At 41.9% G+C, this 21793-nt stretch overlaps 1 protein-coding gene across 2 annotated transcripts in view; it reads right to left on the minus strand.

The window, feature by feature from the left end:
* The window catches only part of LOC122680752 (antigen WC1.1-like), a 48185-nt gene extending 45413 nt beyond the window's left edge, over positions 1–2772 (minus strand). Inside the window, exon 1 of one of the 2 annotated variants that reach the window (XM_043882426.1) lies at positions 2471–2772. In XM_043882426.1, the coding sequence (XP_043738361.1) occupies positions 2471–2537 (67 nt within the window). In that variant the 5' untranslated portion in view covers positions 2538–2772. The remainder of the gene's footprint in view (positions 1–2470) is intronic. The other variant, XM_043882427.1, reaches the window with a different exon arrangement.
* Positions 2773–21793: the final 19021 nt, after the last annotated feature.

Genomic DNA, 21793 nt, shown 5'->3' on the forward strand with positions numbered 1-21793 from the left:
AGTTGAAACTGACAAGCATATGGGGGCAAACTCATGTGAACTGAGTTTCTTAGTATGTGAATATGTGCCTTAATAATATGATTCTACAGAGCATTCTCTCTGAGGAAACATGCTTGTTTGAGTGAACTGTGATTTCTCCTTAGCCTAATGAGAAATTCCTTCATTGTGCTCGTAGCTGGAGAGGCCAAAACGGAATCAGAGAGCCAATTTTATATTTCACTCAGAGAGTCTACCTCTATTCTTAACAGCCTGCAAAGCCTGAAAAAATGACAACCACCATTATAATATGTCCCAAACCCAAGGAACCGGAAGTTTTGTTTTGGGGGTTTTTTAAAGATTTTTTTTGACGTGGATCTATTACAATATTCCTGTTATTATCTTCTGGTTTTTTTGTTTTTGTTTTTGTTTTGGCTGTGAGGTATGTGAGATCTTAACTCCCCAACTGGGGATCGAACCTGCACTCCTTGCATTAGAAGATGAAATCTTAACCCCTGGGATGATGAAATCGTAACACCAAGGATGTCCCCAACTAGAATTTGAAAGAAATATAGCAAGGGAGTGAAGAACAGAACTTCTTGTTCCTTTGGGGAGGAGTGGAGTTTCCCAAGGGAGAGAGACAGAGACTTCTGACAGCATTGGGGGGAGGGGGTGGCTTGAAATAAAGAGGGAATGTGGGATCAGGAAGGCTTGGAGAGATGGGCTTTACTAAAGCAGCCAGGAGCAAGGGCTAACCTGGAAAAGCTGACTTTCCAGGCATGTGACTAGCTCATTCTAATTGCAGGAACTCAAAGCAGGTGTCTTGGACTCTCCTGATTTAAGGGCACAGTGAAGACCAACTTTAGTACAGTGTCTGTGGGAATGACAAGTGAGAATATTCACCCCAGGGACATTCACAAACACAGAGTTCTTGCTAAATATCTGATCCATTAAGATGTCACAGAACAAGCTTGTGCCCTCCACTGAGACAGGGAAAAACTGACCTGCCTCAGTGGGGAACATTGTCAAGTCTCTAAGACTAAATCCCTCTTCTGGCTTCAATGCATCAGTCCATTGATGGCACCTACATTTGGTGTTAGTTTTTTTTCCTTTGCACAGCGAGGTTGGAGGACCACTGATCCAAGAGGTAGGAAGGGAAACTATTACAGGCAGGAAGACAGAGTCCTGCCGAATCCTATGCTGGGGAAAGACTACAGAAAAGCAGAAACATGTCTGAGCTGTGGGTTGTTTGTGGGGAAGAAAAAGAAACTCAGAGTTCGAATGCAAATGCAGGGTTATCCGGAGGTGTGATTACAGTTTCCACTGAGAGGGCTTTACTCATAGAAAGGAAGATTACCATATTTGCCCTCACCATATATACATACACACATATCATCACCACCATTACCATTGCTACCACTAAATCCAGCAGTCTAGCATAGAGAGTGTAGTTCTATGGAAAGTGAAGTGAAAGTATTAGTCATTTAGTCATGTCCAACTCTTTGCGACCCCATGGACTGTAGCCCACCATAGAATTCTCCAGGCAAGAATACTGGAGTGGGTTGCCATTTCCTACTCCAGGGGATCTTCCCCTCACAGGGATCAAACCCAGGTCTCCTGCACTGCAGGCAGATTCTTTACCATCTGTGCCACCAGGGAAGTTCTATGGACCCCTATCTAAAAAATCAACTTCCACTGGGCAGATTTATTTCTGTTCACACATTTAGCCTATAAATACTCTTCCAATTCACCTTTACCCATTCCCTTATCTCACATATACAGAAACACAGACATGCACACACATATGTATGTTGTTGTTTAGTCGTTAAGTCGTGTCTGACTCTTTGTGACCCCATGAACTATAGCCCACCAGGCTCCTCTATCCATGGTATTTCCCAGGCAAGAACACTGGAGTGAGTAGCTGTTCCCTTCTTTAGGGGATCTTACCGACCCAGAGATCAAACCTGCATCTCCTGCATTGGCAGGCAGATTCTTTATCACTGAGCCACCGGGAAGTCCACACATATGTATGCATACACTCAAAGCATACATACATAAACACACATGTGCACACACACACACATGTCCACAGTCTAAAAGATCCGAAATACTGAACTGGTGGGGAGAGGTGTAAGATAAAGTATGAGAAAGACAGATCAGGGACCCAGACAGAGGCAGTCCCTCAGCCATAATCCATTAGAGGAAAACTGAGAAGTGGTCAGACATTTTCTGAGCTGTTAGGTGTACTTGGGGAGGACTAAAGACACAGAGTTAGGTCTGTGAATAGAATTTATATCTCTGCAGCATATTACTGCTTAACTTGAAAAACTGAGGCCCGAGGGAGAAAAATCAGCACTCACTGTCACTAAGGATCACATTTGGTCAAAACCAAATGGTCAACAAATAGAAAGGTATTGTCGCTACAGTCCCACGGATCATTTCTCTAGAATCTTATGGCTAATCCAGTGTGTCTGCTGAATTTAAGAACACTTACCTTGAGCACGCGATAGGATGCTAAAGAGCAGACAGACAAGTCCCTGGAGAAAGCAGTGTCCGTTCATGGTTCTCTGATCCTCTTGTCTTTGGGTAACAGCTTCAGTTTCCCCAAACTACATGAGGGGTCCTCTGGGCCCTTAATGGAGGCTCTCACACCAGGAAGGGGTTCATATAGTCCCATCCCCTGACACTGCCATCTTCCGAGCCAATAGAAATGCTTCTTAACATCTTCTCTGCCATCAGACGCTATATAAAAGGAAACTTTCTGAAGTTCAAACACCAATTAGATGCCGAATCTTGAATATCTCCTTATATGAGATGCAAGGTTATCTGACGTCAGGTGTCATTCTGTTCGTTAAGCTGATGCAGAAAAGCCGTGTTTTAAAAAAAAAAAAAAAAGTGGCTTTCTTTTTCTCCATGCCAGGTGTCTGGCTCAATGGCTTGTTCAGCTCAGCTGGTGGGGTCAGCCAGAAACACTGTTTCTGGGTCAGTTCTACCTCCTCTACCTCCTCAGGAACCCTGGGAAAGATGACTTTTGTTTCATTGGGCAGAGGTCTGCAGTGTCAAGTGACTGACATATTGTGGCTGCAAAGAAACTAAGTAACTAATGGAGAGAACAAAAGGTCATGTGAGCACAAAATGGGGATAAGAAAGGTGAAAAATTCTTAAGTAAATGAAAAAAAAGTGAGATGAACATCAAGGGGACCAGATTACTGACTTCATAGGGTGAGTCTTTCCCTGCTTCCATTTCTACTTGATGAATGGAAGCCTCATAAAGATCCAGGGCTCCAGAGACTCCTGAACAGGCCTGCCCTTTTCCTGAAAACCAGTATGCCTTTCCTGTTCTCCATGTAAAGGATAGTCTTCTCTTCTCTACATTGAATCAGTTGTGACCTCATTTCATCCTAAAGAATCGACTTCAGCCCCCAGTCTCCCCAAAAGGCCTGCTTACAACTATCTTCTTGGAGCCTGGCAAAGCTTGCCCTGCTCCTAAGACAAAATTTCTTCAATAAATGTAAGGTTATTTTTCTTTTTGATTTTGTTTTGATATTGTGGTTTTTTTTAAAGAAATTTATCCACTTTATCTAAACTGTTTATTAGCATATAATTGTTCATAGTGTATTTTCATTATCATTATAAGGTCTGTTGCATCTGAATGATTACTTTCATTTTTGATATTGATCTTTTGTTTCCTTTTTAAAAATTATTTTTCCTATGATTTGGTCAATTTTACTAATTTTTGAAAACCCAACTTTTACTTTGTTAATGTTTTCTTTTATTTTTTCTAGACGTTTACCTCATTTTTTGTTTCTTTCTACTTCTTTTGGTTTCAGTTTGCTTAACCATGGTGCTGGAGAATACTCTTCAGAGTTCCTTGACTGCAAGATCAAACCAATCAATCCTAAGGGAATAAAATATCACTTACACTGTTCCTGGAGACCCCAGTCCTCAGGAAAGGTTGAAAAGGCTAATGACATCATCAAAAGACATCTGTGCAAATTAATTCAAGCGATGCGGACAACTGGATTAAAGTCCTACCCATAGCTTTAATGAGGGCTTGAACTTCCCCCCAAAAAAGAGGGACTGTCCCCCTTTGAATGTGTTTATGAAAGACTTTTCTTACACACAGACATTGTTATAGACCCTAAAGCCCTGGAATTAACTAGTTATGTAACTGAGCTCTCAGCTTTTCAACAGGCATTAACAGAACTCTGGGAAATGACTCCTGACCCAGCCTCTGAGTCAAACAAAACCTCTATTTGAGCCAGGAACCGAGATCCTCATAAAAACATTGGGATCTGGGGGCCCATCCCTTGATCCCCTCTGGGAAGGCCCTTACCAGGTTATTCTTTCTTCTCCCAGAGCTGTCAAAGTGCCAGGAATTGATTCGTGGGTACATCACACTCAAGTTAAGAGGTGGCACTCTGACCAGAACTAAGTGATATCATTTTATGTCTTTACTTTCTATGTTCTGACTTTGCACTCTTCAGATGGGCCTGATAATCTATATGAGCCTACTTCTGCTGTCTCCAAAGATCCTGAGTCTGCCTTTTGATCCTCAAGACAATGCCTTCTTGTCCTGGGCTCACTCCTATGCTGCGTTCCATAACTGGTCTAACTGCTGGGTCTGCGGAGCACTCCCCTCTTCATCAGTAAAAGGCTTCCCATGGTGGACATCTCCACTTCAAGGAAAAGACTTTCTCCAAGTCTGCGAGTACCTTCAACAACAATCGTATGTGATGCCTCTTCTTCATCTGATGACATCTAACAACCCTAAAATGAACTGCTGCAACACTTTGTACCTTAACTATGGACATAACGTGACTTTTAATTTTGATTATACATTGTCTTGTTTTAATGACTATTTTGCTACACATAAGACAAATAGGTCTAGATCTGATGGTTTTTCCCTGACGTTTATCAAATATGCGATGAGGTTATATGGCTAACTCCTGAAAAAGGACGTCTAATATCTACTGCCCCTATATGCTGGGAACAAACAGAGCCATCCCCAAAAGTTAGCCAACAACTTAATTACAAATATTGGAAACAATTGGGATTTTTGCCTCAGGAAATATGCAACGTAATCATTCCCGTGTTTTCCAACCCCAGTTCAGGTCCTCCCTTTGTCTGGCCAGGCACTGATTGGGACTGGCTATCTCAGTCATGCTGGCTTGCTCCAAATGGGACTTATTGGATATGTGGCTCTTATCTATGGGCTTGACTTCCCCCTGGTTGGATAGAGAGATGCACCCTGGGTCTAGTCTTTACTCATGGCTTTATATTTTCAGAGCTTCCAGAAAAGCCTGCTAATTTACCCCACCTTAAAATTTGGTTGGCAAGGTCTGTATTTCACTGGTATGATTATTTGGCCACAATGTTTGTTCCCTCTTTGGGAACTACAGATGTTATGCTACGAGTGGATGCTTTGACTAATTTTACTCAACAAGCATTACAAGATTCTCAAAAAGCCATTTCAGCTCTTAATGCTGAACAAGCACAAATTAGAAAGGTGGTTTACAAAACAGATTGGCTTTAGATATTCTGACAGCTGCACAAGGAAGAACTTGTGCCATCATTCATACTCAATGCTGTACATATATACCTGATATGAGCACTAATGTTATTCATTTTAGTAAACACATGAACAAAATTTGGGGCCATGGCTACACCTGAAGCCTCAATTGCCTCACTTTGGGAGATGTCGACTAGTTCCCCATGGTGGAAAACTACCCTAATTACAATAATTTTGATTGTTTTGTTTTTGCTGTTTGCTCCCTGCATCTGTAACTGTGTAACTGGATTTGTTTCTAGTCGCATGAAAGCTTTTAAGTTAAAAAATGGTTGCTCAAACTCCTACTGCTGCAGCTTCTTCCAACTACTACTTGGGGCCCCTGGATCAGACATCCTCAGTATGAGGATTAGGAGAATATGTTGCCTCACCAATTTAGGGACAACGCCCCTTGTCAGCTCGGAAGCAGTTATAGAATGAGAATGATGCCCCCTTTCCCTAGGCAACATAATTCTCCTAAAAGAAAAGGGGGGGATGAGAGGGTAACAGGCAGGAAGGCCAGGGGTCTCCAAATGGAGGAAATAGGCTGCAAGTGTCAGACATTTTTATCTCTCTTAAGCGGCAGGAGGAAACAAACTAGTGATATTTTTTTTCCTTCTCTATACAAATTTAAAAGGAGGTTTCTCTTAAAATACTGGGTTGCCATAATGACACCTGGTTTCACCTGAAGCTAGCTATTCTCAAACCTTGAGTTAACCAATACATTTTTCTTATGGAAATGTTTTTCTTAAGTTATGTTAATGTACTATGCATTTACCCCAGACTCTGTCTTCAAGTCGGTTCCGCCCTAATGGCTCAGAACCTACTTGACAAACCAGTATGTTATACTCAGATATTGTTCCCCTAATCTTTGTAAGTGAAACTATTTGTATGGTAATCTGCCCTTCCACAAGATTCAAGTCAATTGTTTTATGGCCTGGGATGAATCATCTGGTGTCAAGATTATCCCAAAATGCATCTTATGGATGCGGGGCATGTTGCCATTCTGAGTTTTAAGACATTCCTTTCTTTTCTTTAACAGACTGCTAGTGGAGAAGGAAATGGCAACCCACTCCAGTGTTCTTGCCTGGAGAAACCCAGGGACGGGGGAGCCTGGTGGGCTGCCATCTATGGGATCACACAGAGTCGGACACGACTGAAGTGACTTACCAGTAGCAGTAGCAGTGACTATATAACATCCAGCTGAAGACTAGCAGGGGGGTACTCTTTTCTGCCCCCTTCTGATGCCTATGTCAGAAGCTTTCTCTATCTCCTTTATACTTTAATAAAACTTTATTACACAGAAGCTCTGAGCGATCCAGCCTCGTCTCTGGCCCTGGTTTGAATTCGTCTCCTCCGGAGGCCAAGAATCCCAGCGTCTTATCGTTCAGCAACAACCTTTCAGAAATCAACCCTGAATATCCATTGGAAGGACTGATGCTGAAGCTGAAACTCCAGTATTTTGGCCACCTGATGCAAAGAGCTGATCATTGGAAAAGACCCTGATGCTGGGAAAGATTGAAGGCAGAAGGAGAAGGGTGTGACAGAGGATGAGATGGTTGGTTGGCACCGCCAAGTCGATGGACATGAGTTTGAGCAAGCTCCGGGAGATGGTGATGGACAGGGAGACCTGGTGTGCTGCAGTCCATAGGGTTGCAAAGATTCAGACACGACTGAGTGACTGAAGAACAACAGCTTCCTAAAGTTAATCATTAATATGTTAATCTTCTCTTATTTCCTTTTTTTGGCCATGCCATGCAGCTTACCGGGTTTTAGTTCCCCTACCAGGGCTCCAATTCATGTCCTCTGCAGTGAAAGCATGGGGTCTTAACCAATGGACAGCCATGGAAGTCCGTCTTTTTTTTTTTTTTTTTTAATATAGGTATTTAAAACTAGGCAATTTCCTCTAAGCAAAGCTTTAGCAGGCCCTCACAATTTTTAATATATTTTCTTTTCACTATCATTTAATTCAAGATATTTCCTAAAAATGCTTGTGATATATTCTCTACTTTTGGAAAACTTTTTAAAGTATTTTTAAATTTCCTACTATTTATGCAATTGTTAAGCATATAATTTTTTAAACTTATTTTTTATTGACCAAAATGCAAGAAGTAGCAAGCATTGGTGAGCATGTGGAGAAAAGACAACCCTCATACATTGTTGGTGGGAATGTAAATTGGTGCAGTACTTTGGAAAACAGAATGGAGAGTCTTCAGAATTTGCTACCCTGTCAGAATGGTGGAGATGCCTGTTGACCTGGTAGCTGAAACCAACTTGAACAAGATACTCTGCAAAGATGGGACTTCCTTTCCATGGCAAAATACATATACCCTAAATCAATCACACAAGTCAGTTATCATTGTATGGTTACCCATGATATACCCAACAGTAAGAATATATAGATCCAAGAATCAGTGGAAACTGAAATGGTAATGCTTTTATTCTCAAGGTCCACTTGAGAAATTTGCACTTTCCATATTCCAAGTCTAGGCTTTACGGATTTAGCTCTGGTTCACAGAAGGAAAAGTGATTTTACCAAGGGACACAGTAAGTGTCACTTTAAACTTTAAGCCATGACTGCTTCCCAGTCACCCTAGGATCTTCATGGCAAATTACCAACAAGCAAATAAACAATAAGCTATTTTCAATGCTAGAATACCCTAAATATCAGAAGGAGAATTGCTGCATGACAGGTGTAGGCAAAAACCTATCTGAAACCCAGGCAATCTATTTGGGATCTCTTGGCACTCCATTGCCCCATTCTGATAATAAATATAAGAGTGCACCAGCCACAGCCTGGCAAGTGTATAGTGACCAGGATTTCAGACCTCTCGGGGTGAGGGTGTGGACCACTCTACCAAGTAAGTTGCCTAGACCAGCAGAGGTGCTAATAGATGGTGAAGGAAATCTAGAATGTGGTAAATGAGGGAAATGATGATTTAGAGTTGTGGATGCAACACCCAACTGCAGTGGTGGGATCTGTAGCTTGTCTTAACTAACCTTCCTCTTGCAAGTTAACCTGGAAAAAGAAGAAGTATATAAAAATCCAACAAGAATAAACTCTCAGAATTTCATGTAAAATATATACTTAACTTGGGCTTCCCAGGTGGTGCAGTGGTAAAGAATCCACCTGCCCATGCAGGAGATTCAGGAGGTGCAGGCTGGATCCCTGGGTTAGGAAGATCCCCTGGAGGAAATGACAACCCACTCCAGTATTCTTGCTTGGGAAATTCCATGGACAGAGGAGCCTGGCAGGCTCCGAGGGGGTTGCAAAGAGTTGGATACTACTGAGTACACTCACACAACACACTTAAGTTAAATAATTAAGTAAATGAATTAAAGGTACAAAAATGAATGAGCAGTAGGAAAGGATAGATGCCATGATATGAACCTCTGTCTGGCTGAAGCACTTGCTTCCCAGGAGCTATGAGTGATGGTGGCTATTCTTTTCTTGGGAAGCATCCTTATCCAATGACACTTTAGTACACAAATATATAAATTCCACCCCTTTCCCTCCACTTAGGACAAATATAAAGGACCACTCCAGCTCACCATGGGATTCACTGAGCCTTTGTGTAAACCGCAGGATAGTTCAACTTCTCCCTCTGTTCAGTCTGCCTCCTTTGGTTTCTGTGCCAGGGCAGAGAGTCCTCCCCCAGAGGCCAGCACTTGTTACTGTAAGAAGACAACAAAGGAAAAAAGGATGCTACAGTGAAATGTAGTTGAGAGGCCTGAGCTCTGGCTTGAAACTCTGTACAGGAGAATTAGTTTTGAAAGCTTGGAGGATGAGGTATGTACTGGGTTGAATAGTGGCTCCCCCACCCCCATTCATGTCCAACCAGAATTTTTGAATGTAACATTATTTAGAAATAGTGTCTTTGTAGATGTAATCACAAAGGAGATCAAGCCAGTCAATCCTAAAGGAAATCAGCCCTGAATATTCATTAGAAGGTCTGATGCTGAAGTTCCAGTACTTTGACCACCTGATGTGAAGAGCCAACTCATTGGAAAAGACCCCCCTGTTACTGGGAAAGATTAAGGGCAGGAAGAGAAGGGGGCAACAGAGGATGAGATGGTTGGATGGCATCACCAACTCAATGAACATGCATTTGAGCAAACTCTGGGAGATGGTGAAAGACAGGGAAGCCTGGTGTGCTGTAGTCCATGGGGTCGCAAAGAGTCCGACACAACTTAGAGACTGAACAACAAGATGAAATCAAGTTCAGATGAGGTTTTACTGGATTAGTGTGGGTCTTAACCCAATGACTAATGTGCTTACAATAAAAAGGACATTTAGGCACAGACATAGAGAGAAGACACAAAGTGAAAACAAGAGACACAGGAGAACACTCCATGTGATGATGGAGGCAGAGATTGAAGCATAGCATCTGTAAACCAAGGAATGTCAAGGATTCTTGATAACACCAGAGACTGGAAGAGGCAAGGAAGGACCCTCCATAAAAAGCTCCAGAAGTAGCACAATCCTGTTTACACCCTGACTTTGGTTTTCTAGCCTCCAGATCTGTGAGAAAATAAATTTCTGTTTAAAGTTATTTCTTACAGTAACTTTAGGAAACAGGGTAGCAATGCAAAAAGTCGTGTTTTTTTTTTTTTTTCCCAAGAACTGTTTCAGAAGGTTCTCTGATGGCTTAGTGGTAAAGAACCCACCTTCCAATGCAGGAGACATGGGTTCAATCCCTGGTCTGGGAAGATCCCACAAGCAATGGAGCAGCTAAGCCCATATGCCACAACTGTTGAGCCTGTGCTCTGAAGTCTGAGAGCTGCAACTACTGAAGCCTGAGCACCTAGAGTCTGTGCTCTGCAACAAGAGAAGCCACCTCAAAGAGAAGCCTGCACACCACAAGGAAGAGTAGACACCGAACTCCACAACTAGAGAAATGCCAGAGCAGCAACGTAGACCCAGGACAGCCAAAATAAAAATTTTAACTAAGAAGTATTTCTGTGGACTATAAATGTTCTTACACTAGGTGGGACTATGGCATGAATTTCTGGGTTTCTCCAGGCACTTTTTGAGGGGTACCTGGAGTCTCCAAGGAATATGGGGTGAGGGAGTCAGGGTGCATGCATATCCTGGTGATGTTTGGACATTCTGAGGTTCTTTGACGTCCAGACCATAGGAAAATTTTGCCTTTTATTTTAACAGATACAGTGTTCCATTCCTTCTGTCTTATGTGACGGGAGAGTTAGTCAAGATTCTTTCTGGTGCACACATTTCAGAGGGGACTGAATGTGCCCTGAGGGGACATTCAGAAAGGAATCAGGAGTCTCTGCTCACGGAAATTTTCCCTTCCTTGGTTTCACTTGGGGCAGAAAAGTTGGGGAAACAGATCCCTAGCCATATATATGGGTGCCTTTCCCTTTGAGGATGTTCTTATCCTGAACAGGGATGCCCTGAACTTTCTCTCTGCTCTGATGTGGGAAAGCTCTCTCCCTGGAAAGGGACTGGGTGTGATGCCTCTGAACTATGAGTCTGTGGCTGTTGCAAAGCTTCCTGATATTCCTTAGCATTCTCTCATTTTAAAACTCTTTATCGGATATAGTTGCTTTACTCTGCTATACAACAAAGTGAACCAGCCATACATATACATATATCCCCTCCATTCTGGATTCCCTTCCCATTTAGGTCACCACAGAGAGCTGAATAGTATCCACTGTGCTACACAGTAGGTTTTCATTAGTTATCTGTTTGCCGCACTGTTTACAATAGCCAGGACATGGAAGAAACCTAAATGTCCATCAACAGAGAAATGGGCAAAGAAGATGTGGCACATATATACAATGGAATATTACTTGGCCATGAAAAGGAATTAAACTGTGCCATTTGCAGAGACATGGATGGACCTAGAGAGTGTCACACAGAGTGATGTAAATTGGAAAGAGAAAAATATCATATATCATATAATTAATACATATACATTGAATCTAGAAAAATGGTGCAGATAAACCTATTTGAAGTAGAAATAGAGCTCAATATAGAGAACAAACATGAACACCAAGGAGGGAAAGGGGGATGGGATGAATTGGGGGGATTGGAACTGACGTCCTTAGTATTCTCTTGTGTAACTCCTCAGAAAAGTATAGGATAGGGCTGAGATCCCCAGAGGACAGAGCCTGAGTCAGTCTCTACCAGGCTCTCACAATCTCCCATTGTGTCTGAAGCTGTGACTTCATCACCCTGAGCACTCAGAAGGTGCCAGTGAGGGGCAGGATTCTCCCATGTCCCTTCCCACCTTGAGAACATGTTTTTTTTAGGGAACCACTCAAGCTCCCACCCTGGCCCTGGGATCTTCTTCGTGACAGGCATCCTCGGTTGTGTCTTGGGACCCTGCATGTTCCTTTTTTTCGTTTTCCTGGTGATTCAAAAGTGCAGACAGAAAATAAAGTGCGAAGGTATGCTCTAAAATGGAGATGATGATGAGGAGAGCTTGTGGGCAGTGGGTGAGAAGGGCCACACTGTGATGTGGGATACTGAATCTGCATCTTGTCCTCATTACATTTTCTGGGAAATGATACTTGTGTTTCTCTGGACTCAGCCTCAGTGAACTTCAACTAGGCATGCCAAGGAGGCATGGTGTTGTACATCACAGCAGTAAGTTTAGTATCAAACACAGGGACACAGGTTAGGACTGGGCCAGGAATTCTGGGTATGCCCATAAGACATGAGGTTAACGGCTCTGATGAGCTGAGTGCAGTCCCAGAGATGTCATAGATAGCACTCTATAAAGGTGTTTCAAGATGTGTTTCTGACTCAGAATCTTTGTATCAATCTTGTCCTCATGTAAATATTATCTATGGGAGCCTGAGCCTGGGGAGGAAAGACAGATGGAGTCAGGTGGAGAAGTCCCTCGTGTATTCTTCTAGGCATAAATGATGATTTGGGGTGATTCATAGCATCACCTGTGGCCGCGGCATCCACATACAAGATCCCCATGTCCCACTTTGGACCTATAGCTCTCTCCCTGTTCTGAAGGTATTACCAGTTATCTCCCATCCCCAGTGAATACTGTCTTCTCTCTGGGATGAAAATAAGTCAAGCCTGGGGTTCTGTTCTGACCCCTTGTCTAGTTTTTACACACGTGGATTTTTCTTTTCATGTCTATTCTTGGATTGTTTCTTACCGGTTAGATGATTCTGTGGCAGAGCTGCCCAGGAATGAAAACAAAGTTGATTCTGGACTTGTCCTACACAAGGCAAGGCTTTCTGCTCTTGGAAATGGGGATGAGGGTAGGAAAGTCTTGTGGGGAAGAGATGCTGAAAAGAGTTTTGGGAGATGGAAACCTCAGTCCTCTAGAAGGGAGGGTCTGTCTTCCTGAGGACCATGCTCTGAGGAAAAGAATGACTGTTTCTCCAGCAGGTTTAAACTCTTCTTTTTTTGACACCTCAGTTACTGTCTCAAGACCTCAGAGAGGAAGAAATAGATTGAGTTCTCTGTCTGTATAGTTGCTTTAAGCGTTTCCAATATGTTGGGACTTTCCTGGTGGTCCAGTGCTTAAGATTTCGCTTTTCAATGCAGGGAGTGTGGTTTCAATTCTGATTGGGGAGCTAAGATCCTACGTGCCTTGCAGCCAAAAAGCCAAACCATGAAACAAGTCATATTGTAACAAATTCATTAAAGGCTTTAAAAATGGCCCACATAAAAAAAATCTTTAAAAAAATAATTTCTGATGTGTGGACATATATGGATAATGTAAATGCATTTCCCAAACCAAGATGTCTGGTTTGATAAAACATCATAAAAGTTATACACAGCTTCACTTTGTTAAGAAAAACTTTTCAATTGTTCTTTGTACATTACTTTTGTTTCAAAAGTATAATGAGCTACTTTGTTGGCAAGAGCCTTAAATAAAACATGCTTCCCATGGTAACAGGAAAAAAAAAAGTTCAGAGCAAGAGACAATTGAGAAATATTATTGAAAGATGTTACTGAAAGATATTGCATTTGGTAAACATTTTGATGTTTTATGGGGAAAATGCTAACAGGATTTTGAAGCTGATATATCCACCAATTATCCAGAATGCCTTTAATTGTAGATTCTGGGATTATCTGTTCTTGAAGGGATCATAAGGATTGTATAGTCAAACACTACTCCACAAATAAAGTAACAAAGTAGATAACGTGTGACTTTCTCAAGGTTACATAAGAAGTCACTGTTAGATTCAGGATGACACTATGCTGATTCCTAGGGATGGGCTCACTCCACCTACATTTGTTGTTCAGTCACTAAGTCACGTCTAACTCCTTGTGACCCCATGAACTATAGCCTGCCAGGCTCCTCTGTCTTCCAGTGTCTCCTGGAGTTCTCTCAAACTCCTGTCCGTTGAGTCGGTGACACTATCTCACCACCACATCTTCTGCTGCATGTGAGTGCTTAGTTGCTTCAGTCGTGTCTGACTCTTTGAACCACATAGACTGTAGCCCACCAGGCTCCTCTGTCCATGAGGATTCTCCCAGGCAAGAATACTGGAGTGGGTTGCCATGCCCCAATCCAGGGGATCTTCCCAACTCAGGGATCAAACCCAGGTCTCCTACATTGCAGGCAGATTCTTTAGCATCTGAGCCACCAGGGAAGTCCCATCATTTGTTCCACCCTTCTCCTTTGCCTTCAGTCTTTCCCAGCACCAGAGTCTTTTCCAATGAGTCAGCTCTACACATCAGGTGGCAAAAGTGGAGCTTCAGTTTTGGCATCAGTCCTTCCAATGAATATTCAAGGTTGATTTCCTTTAGAATTGACTGGTTTGATCTCCTGGCAGTCCAAGGGACTCTCAAGACTCCACCTGCATGCTTTCCACCAAAGATTCTTGACTGCTTTTCAAGGACAGAAGAGAAGTGGTTAAAATTCAATGAGAAAAGTAAAGGGCTTCTATGCCTGAAATTCTTCCTGAGATCTATTTATCTATTTATGGATGAGATGACCATCCCAGTGTCCACCTTCATGAGAATGTGATCTCTGCAGTGGCACAGGCTGCCACATTAGGAATGAACTTGCACTTGGTTTATCACTTTCCTGTTGCCATCTTGAAATATTTAATAGTTTTTGTATAAGGAGATCTGCATGTTGGATAATAAGGTCCCCAAAATTCTATATCCCAGAAAATATTCCCTGAGAAGCAAGTAAAAGAGAAGTCTGATCTCTTATAGTTATAGTCTTATTTCCTGGGAAGATGCATTTGAACCCTTAAAATCCAATCCTTCCTGGAAAGACAAAATTTAAGTGAGCCCATATTTAGTTATTTCTGTGTATTTTTAGGAAGTCTGGAATTAAATCAGATTTCACAGTGGGTACCTTCCTGCAGTTACAACCAGGCATGTATTTTTTTGGTGCTGTGATCTTATTTTCTTAATCACAACAATCTCATAGATAATCAAAAGATTTAGGTGGTTAATCCAAGATGTGACAAAGTGAGAAATACAGTTAAAATGGCAAAACGTTGATATTAAGATATATTTTGATACTCTATAGCTGCTAAAATGTCAAGATTACTGTGATAACTGTTTTCGTGGAGGCGGTTTTGGATGAAAGGTGAGAATCCCTTCATCTTTCTTTAAGACCCATGGTAGGACTAATTTCATAATTTTCAGATTCCAATGCAAAATGAAAGTGTGGATTTCCATGTTCAAAAATTATTAAGACATTGAAGTTGGTGACAGTAGAGCTTTAAACCAAGCCCAGGGCCCTTCTGAGCATAGGTTGCATGTTCGTGAGTTTGCCCAGATCCACAGAATTTCAGAGCTGGAGGGCCCAATAAACCGTCTTTACCACAGCAATGTGAAGGTGGTGGGGTTCCTTGGGAGAAGAAAAACTGTGGAAACTGAAGCAGCTTTAGCCATTGAAGACTTTCAGAAAAGGCTAGGGTTATCCTTGTAGACCCTTGGGAAGTTGGGATCTGGTCCCTAAGTGTCCTCATGGGATAGATAATAGTGGAGTTGTATCTTCTTCTCATCAGTTCCTCTGATTTAGTACTGAGAAAAGTCGAATGCTTAAAATTCCTTTCTCCAGTTTCAGGTTCCTACCATCTGTATAGACTGAAAATTAGAGTTCACAGAAGTTTTTAAGTCTCTGTTACAGATACTTCCTGGACATGGTCTGAAATCAACAGTCTATATATTTAAAATGCTTTTCCTGATGTGTTTTATATCATGCAGAAATGATCTCAATCTGAGTCACCAGGAATGCTGTGTGTTCACTTTGTCCTCCGTTCTGATGCCTCTAGAGGGCTCTGTTTCATCTGAGTCATAAACATAACCAGGCCCTAAATTTGCTATTGCAGGCTGGTTTTCACGTTCCTCAAAGAAAGAAGATCTGGGAGAGGAGAAGCTCCTGACCAAAGAGTGTGAGTTTGGAAATGAGGATGCTGCACTTGGAAGCTGTGGAATTCCATTTGAAGAACAAATATGTGTCTACTGAAACTCCTGTCACATTTTGGTCCAAACTAGAGGTACAGAAAATATCACTTCATATGTCAAAAAAAGGGTAACACTGACTTGTGTCCCATTTTTACATACATTGTCCAACAATAAATACTTTGGTCCTTTCATATCAGTTCCATTATTGAGAAATTTTTGTGAACATCTAGAGACTTTAACACAAACAGCTTTTACAATATTCATCCCCTCGAAACTTTCATCCAAATATATATTTTCTTCTCTGGAGTTAAGCCCTAGGTGAGTGATCCATGGTCAGACTGAGAGAGATGCTGAATCCAGATCCAGAGTCAGGGTTCTTCTTCTCCCAAGATGACCTCATAGTAACAGCACTTGAATATTCCAGAAGTGCTCTATCCTAATTACATCATCTCTTCTTACATAAGTTGGGTCCCCTCCCCATATAGACCACGGAAAATTGATTTCATGGAGTTAGATATAGGTTTGGCAGAATCTTCTTAGTAAAACTAAATCTAAAAACTTCTCAGAAGCGTAATTGAAATAGGAAAGTACAGAAGTCATTTAGAAGTAGAATGCTTTTATGTTAACTTTGTGATTTTGGTTGTAAAGATTCTTAGGCTTCAGCTTTATTTTTCAAACACAATTTTGTCTTTTTATGATTGAGTTACTAAGTATAGGACATAATGTGTGCTACCTGGTTAGTTTAAATGAAGATTATTTCTTTTTTGGCATTTTAAAAATTTATTTTTAATTGGTTAATTGCTATACAAGACAGCATATTAAAAAACAGAGACATTACTTTGTCCACAAAAGTCCATCTAGTCAAGGCTATGGTTTTTCCATAGCCATACATAGGTCATGTATGGATGTGAGAGTTGGACTATAAAGAAAGCTGAGCACTGAAGAATTGATGCTTTTGAACTGTGGTGTTGGAGAAGACTCTTGAGAGTCCCTTGGACTGCAAGGATATCCAACCAGTCCATCCTAAAGGAGATCAGTCCTGGGTATTCATTGGAAGGACTGATGTTGAAGCTGAAATTCCAATACTTTGGCCACCTGATGTGAGGAACTGACTCATTTGAAAAGACCCTGATGCTGGGAAAGATTGAGGGCAGGAGGAGAAGGGGATGACAGAGGACAAGAGGTTGAATGGCATCCCCGACTCCATGGACATGGGTTTGGTTGGACTCCAGGAGTTGGTGATGGACAGGGAGGCCTGGTGTGCTGTGGTTCATGCGGTCGCAAAGAGTCGGACAGGACTGAGCGACTGAACTGCTGGTTTCTGTGGTACGACAGCGTGAATCAGCTATATGTATACATATATCCCCTCCCTGTCGAGTCTTCCTCCCACCCCCTCCTCCCACCCCTCCAGGTCATCACAGAGCTGAGCTCCCTGTGCTATACATCGGCTTCCCACTATCTATCTATTTTACACATGGTAGTGTATTTATGTCAATTATACTCTCTCAATTCGTCCCACCCTCCCCATCCCCTGCTATGTTCACAAGTCCGTCCTGTACATCTGCATTTCTATTCCTGCCCTGAATATTGGTGCATTTGTACCATGTTTTTTAGATTCCATATGTATGTATAAATAAATGATTTAAATGAAGATTATTTCTCATGTCCTCAAGTATAGTGACTGTTCACAATGTAAATCAATTCAAGTTACCCCATAGTATGGTTAGATTTTAGTTGGGAAAACAACGTTCAGTTCCTTGTTCTCACTTCCTCTAGCTAAAGAAAAAGATCAGAAATGATGAGTCTCTTGGTGGATAAGAAAAGAACTGGGAGCTGGATTACCGTCAGGTTTAGTGATGATTCACTAGGAACTGGACCTTTCTTGTTCCCTCAGCATGTTATAGTCATGGTGAACATGGATAGTCTTTTCAGCTCTCAGCTCATATCCTAGAAGATACTGGTACATGACACTTTGGGAAATAGTCTTGTTATAAGCAGCTGTACTCTCTCTATGGGCTTCCCAGGTGGCACTAGTGGTAAAGAACCCATTTGCCAGTTCAGGAGACATGAGATGTGGGTTCAATCCCTGGGTCAGGAAGATTCCCTGGAGGAGGGCATGGCAACCCACTCCAATATTCTTGCCTGGAGAATCCCAAGGACAGAGGAGACTGGTGGGCTACACAGTCCATGGGGTCACAAAGAGTCGGACACAACTGAGTGACTAATATTTTAGATTCAAGCTGTTGTTCAGTCACTCAATCATGTCTGACTCTTTGCGACCCCATGGACTACAGCACGCCAGGCTTCCCTGTCCTTCACCAACTCCCGGAGCTTGCTCAAACTCATGTTCATCAAGTCAGTGATGCCATCCAACCATCTCGTCTTCTGTCATCCCCTTCTCCTCCTGCTTTCAATCTTTCCCAGCACCGGGGTCGGCTCTTATCATCAGGAGGCCTAAGTACTGGAGCTTCAGTCTTAGCATCAGGTCTCAAGCTAGGAGTACAGATAAGTCAAAAGATAAGCTCTTACAAGAAAAAAGTACCTGCTTTCATCCCCAAATTCCATTCTAATGTGTACCTATCAGTGGAAAGTGGAGAGAATAAGGTGCTTAATTTCTCATTTGCTGTAGAATATGTAATCCTATACAGAATAGGGTCAGACTTGTTCATCTTCTGAGCTTCCTGGAAAAATCATTAGAGTTCACACATCTGCTGAGGAAAAATATACCATCTACATAAAACACGTTCAAGTTCTCAAGTCCTTTGACTAATAAGAAATAAAGTGGTTTGAATCATTAGCTTTGTATACTGTACCTAATACTTCTTAAAAAAAGAAAGAAAGAAAGAAAACCTTTTTGTACTGGGATATAGCCAATTAACAAATAATGCTGTGATAGCTACAAGTGAACAGCGAAGGGACACAGCCATACATATATGTGTATCCATTCTCCCCCAAACTCTCCTCCTACTCAGGCTGCTGCATAACATTGAGCAGAATTCCCCATGCTATACAGCAGGTCCTTGTTGATTATCCATTTTTAAAAAATAAGTATTGTACTAGTGTTTCTAATAGCACTTGAGTGTCTTTGGGCTATCATACTTCTAACCATGACTTCCTGAAAGTGTTTCTGTTAAAATTTAAATCTTTGTTTTTTCTTCTATGCCTCCGATCTTCTCTCTTCCCCGTTTCACCTAATGTGTAGACATTTTGCCTCTTCTTTCTCATCCAAAACATTGGTATGAAGAGCTTATTTTAGAGTTCCCTGGTTGCCTAGTGTTTAGGATTCTGGACTTTACTGCTGTGTCCCGGGTTCTATCTCTGGTGGGAAACTGAGATCCTGCAAGTCGTAATGTGTGGCCAAAACAGAAAAAAAAAAAAGAAGCTTACTTTATGTGGTCAACATCTACTAAAGCTTAAAGTTAGAGGAGGGAGAGTAGGGGATATAGCCTGGTGCAAAATGTAAATAAATGACAATTTTGACCTAATCTTAACCCCAGCATTGTTCTCTCCCATTCTCTCTGCTCGAGGCATTTCTCTTGGTTTTCGTTTCTGTTTTTCTTGGCACTAGTAGTAAAGAACCTGCCTGCCTGCCAGTGCATGAGACATAAAAGACATGGGTTCGATACCTGAGTTGGGAAGATCCCCTGGAGGAGGGCATGGCAACCCACTCCAGTATTCTTGCCTGGAGAATTCCATGGACAGAGGCTGGGGGACTACAATCCAATGGGTGGCAAAGAGCCGGACACTACTGAAGCAACTTAACTTCCTTACTTATTACGCACTCTCTCTTTTATTGACTTTTCCTAATTTCTTTTTCTTACATGTTTTGAAATGCTTCCCTGAAGTGTTTTGAAAATTGACCCTCCTGACTCAGGTAAACAGAGGTACTAGGAAAGTTGACCCCAAAAGTCCTCCTTCCAACAAAGACAAAGAAGAAGAATTATGTCCACTTCAGACTGTGTAATTGATTCCTGGACAGGAGATCAGAGAATCGGTTAATCCTTTCAGCTGTCACTGTCTGGCCAGCTTTTGGTTCCCTGATTCTCATATTTAAGGTATCCTTGAGCACGGTTTGATTCCACTAAATAGCATTTGCACATTCTGCCTATTTGGAGGTTAGGCCAGCTTTGTGCTTTGGTCTGGCAGGACTGTCTACCTTTCTGTAAAGGAAGCTGGCAGAATTTAATAGCATAGGAACAGATTAGTTAGAAGGTATACCCAGGAACCTTGTCCATGGAGCAGACTTGCTATAAGGAACGTACTTTCAGTTATAGTATTTGGATATTGACACCAATGTACAAATAAATGGATAATAAAATACACACATAGAGTGTTAACTTTTACTATTACCAGCTTACATAGTGGTAAAGAATTCACCTGCCAATGCAGGAGGTCCAAGAGACACACATTCAATCCCTGAGTTGGAAAGGTCCCCTGGAAAAGGAAATGGCTACTCACTCCAGTATCCTTGCCTGGGAAATCTCATGGACGGAAGAGCCTGGCAGGCTACAGTCCCTGGGGTTGCAGAGTCATATGCTACTGAGTTCACACACATACTATTACCCACAACCCACATCCTTCTCCTGAATGCAAAAGCAACTGCTGCTCTTTCTTTTGATACAGCAAACTTTCCTTCCTGTTAAATAACACTGTGGTTATAATCACAAATGGGCCTAATGATGAACAGAAAAACATCCTGCACCTTTAGTAATATCTGATTAACAGCAGTGCGAGAGGCCCTGCTGGTCTCTACTTGGCAGACATGTGTGGTGCACTCTCTGTATCTATCATTGCTGTGAAAGAGCTATAGTATCTACAGAATCTCCTAAACTGGCAGGCTTACCGTGGATCATTCATAGAGATAAAAGGGTAATTATGATTTTATAAATTTGAACTCTACCTTACTGATCATATTCCATTTAGTTTGGCTCAAAAAAGACACATATGTGCACTGTGTTCTCAAATATTTCTTCTTCAATGGCATCATTTCTTTTATAGACCACAATGCCCTATTCCTGCCAAAATGTTCAACTAACAGAGGTTGCTAACTTCCAAAATCAACTCTGATTTCCAGAATCAATTCAGGAGAAATGACAGAGACAAAAGGGAAATAAGTATCCAAAGAACTGACCACATAAGGAACTTCCCTGGTGGTCCTGTGGTTGAGAATCTGCCTTTCAATCAGGGCACAGAGGTTCAATCCCCTGTCAGGGAACTAAGATCCCATAAGCTGTGGAGGTAATTAAGCCTGGTGTGCTGCAACTGCTGAGCCCACGCACCCATGCTGCAACAAAAACTCAGTGTAGCCAAAAAAAAAAAAAAAGAACCATCCCCTGTGTACACTGAACTCAGACTGAACTGGTGAGTGGAGAGAGGAGGACCAGGTAGAGGCTGGTGGGTGGCTGCAGCGTGGGAAGAAAGCTGTATGTGGAGACCAGAGGAAAGCTCTGATCTTGCATTTCCCCCAATTCATTTTATCACTTGTTTTATAGCCACAGAAACCTGTGGTAGCAACTGAAGCTACTCACCGTGTCTGTGACGAATATCAGGCTAGCAAAAAAGTGCCACTCAGCTGGGAAGTTAAAAAATACAATTAAGAAATAAGTAGGATGAACCTGAATGAAGAACAAGTGGGTAAGTTGGAATATCAGTTTGAGTGATTTTCCAAGAAGAGATAGAAATAAAGAAGTAGAAAATAAAACTAAAATTGTAAGTGATAACAGAGGACAGGAGAAAAGCATCATCATGTAGTTAAGGGGGGCTTCACAGTGGTAAAGAACCTGCCTGCCAATGCAGGAGACACAAGAAACACAGGTTCAATCCCTGAGCGGGGAAGGTCCCCTAGAGGAGGGCATGGCAACCTACTCCAGTATTCTTGCCTGGAGAATCCCATGGACAGAGGG

The sequence above is a fragment of the Cervus elaphus genome, chromosome 22 (genome assembly GCF_910594005.1).
Source record: "Cervus elaphus chromosome 22, mCerEla1.1, whole genome shotgun sequence".
Classification (NCBI taxonomy): Eukaryota; Metazoa; Chordata; class Mammalia; order Artiodactyla; family Cervidae; genus Cervus; species Cervus elaphus.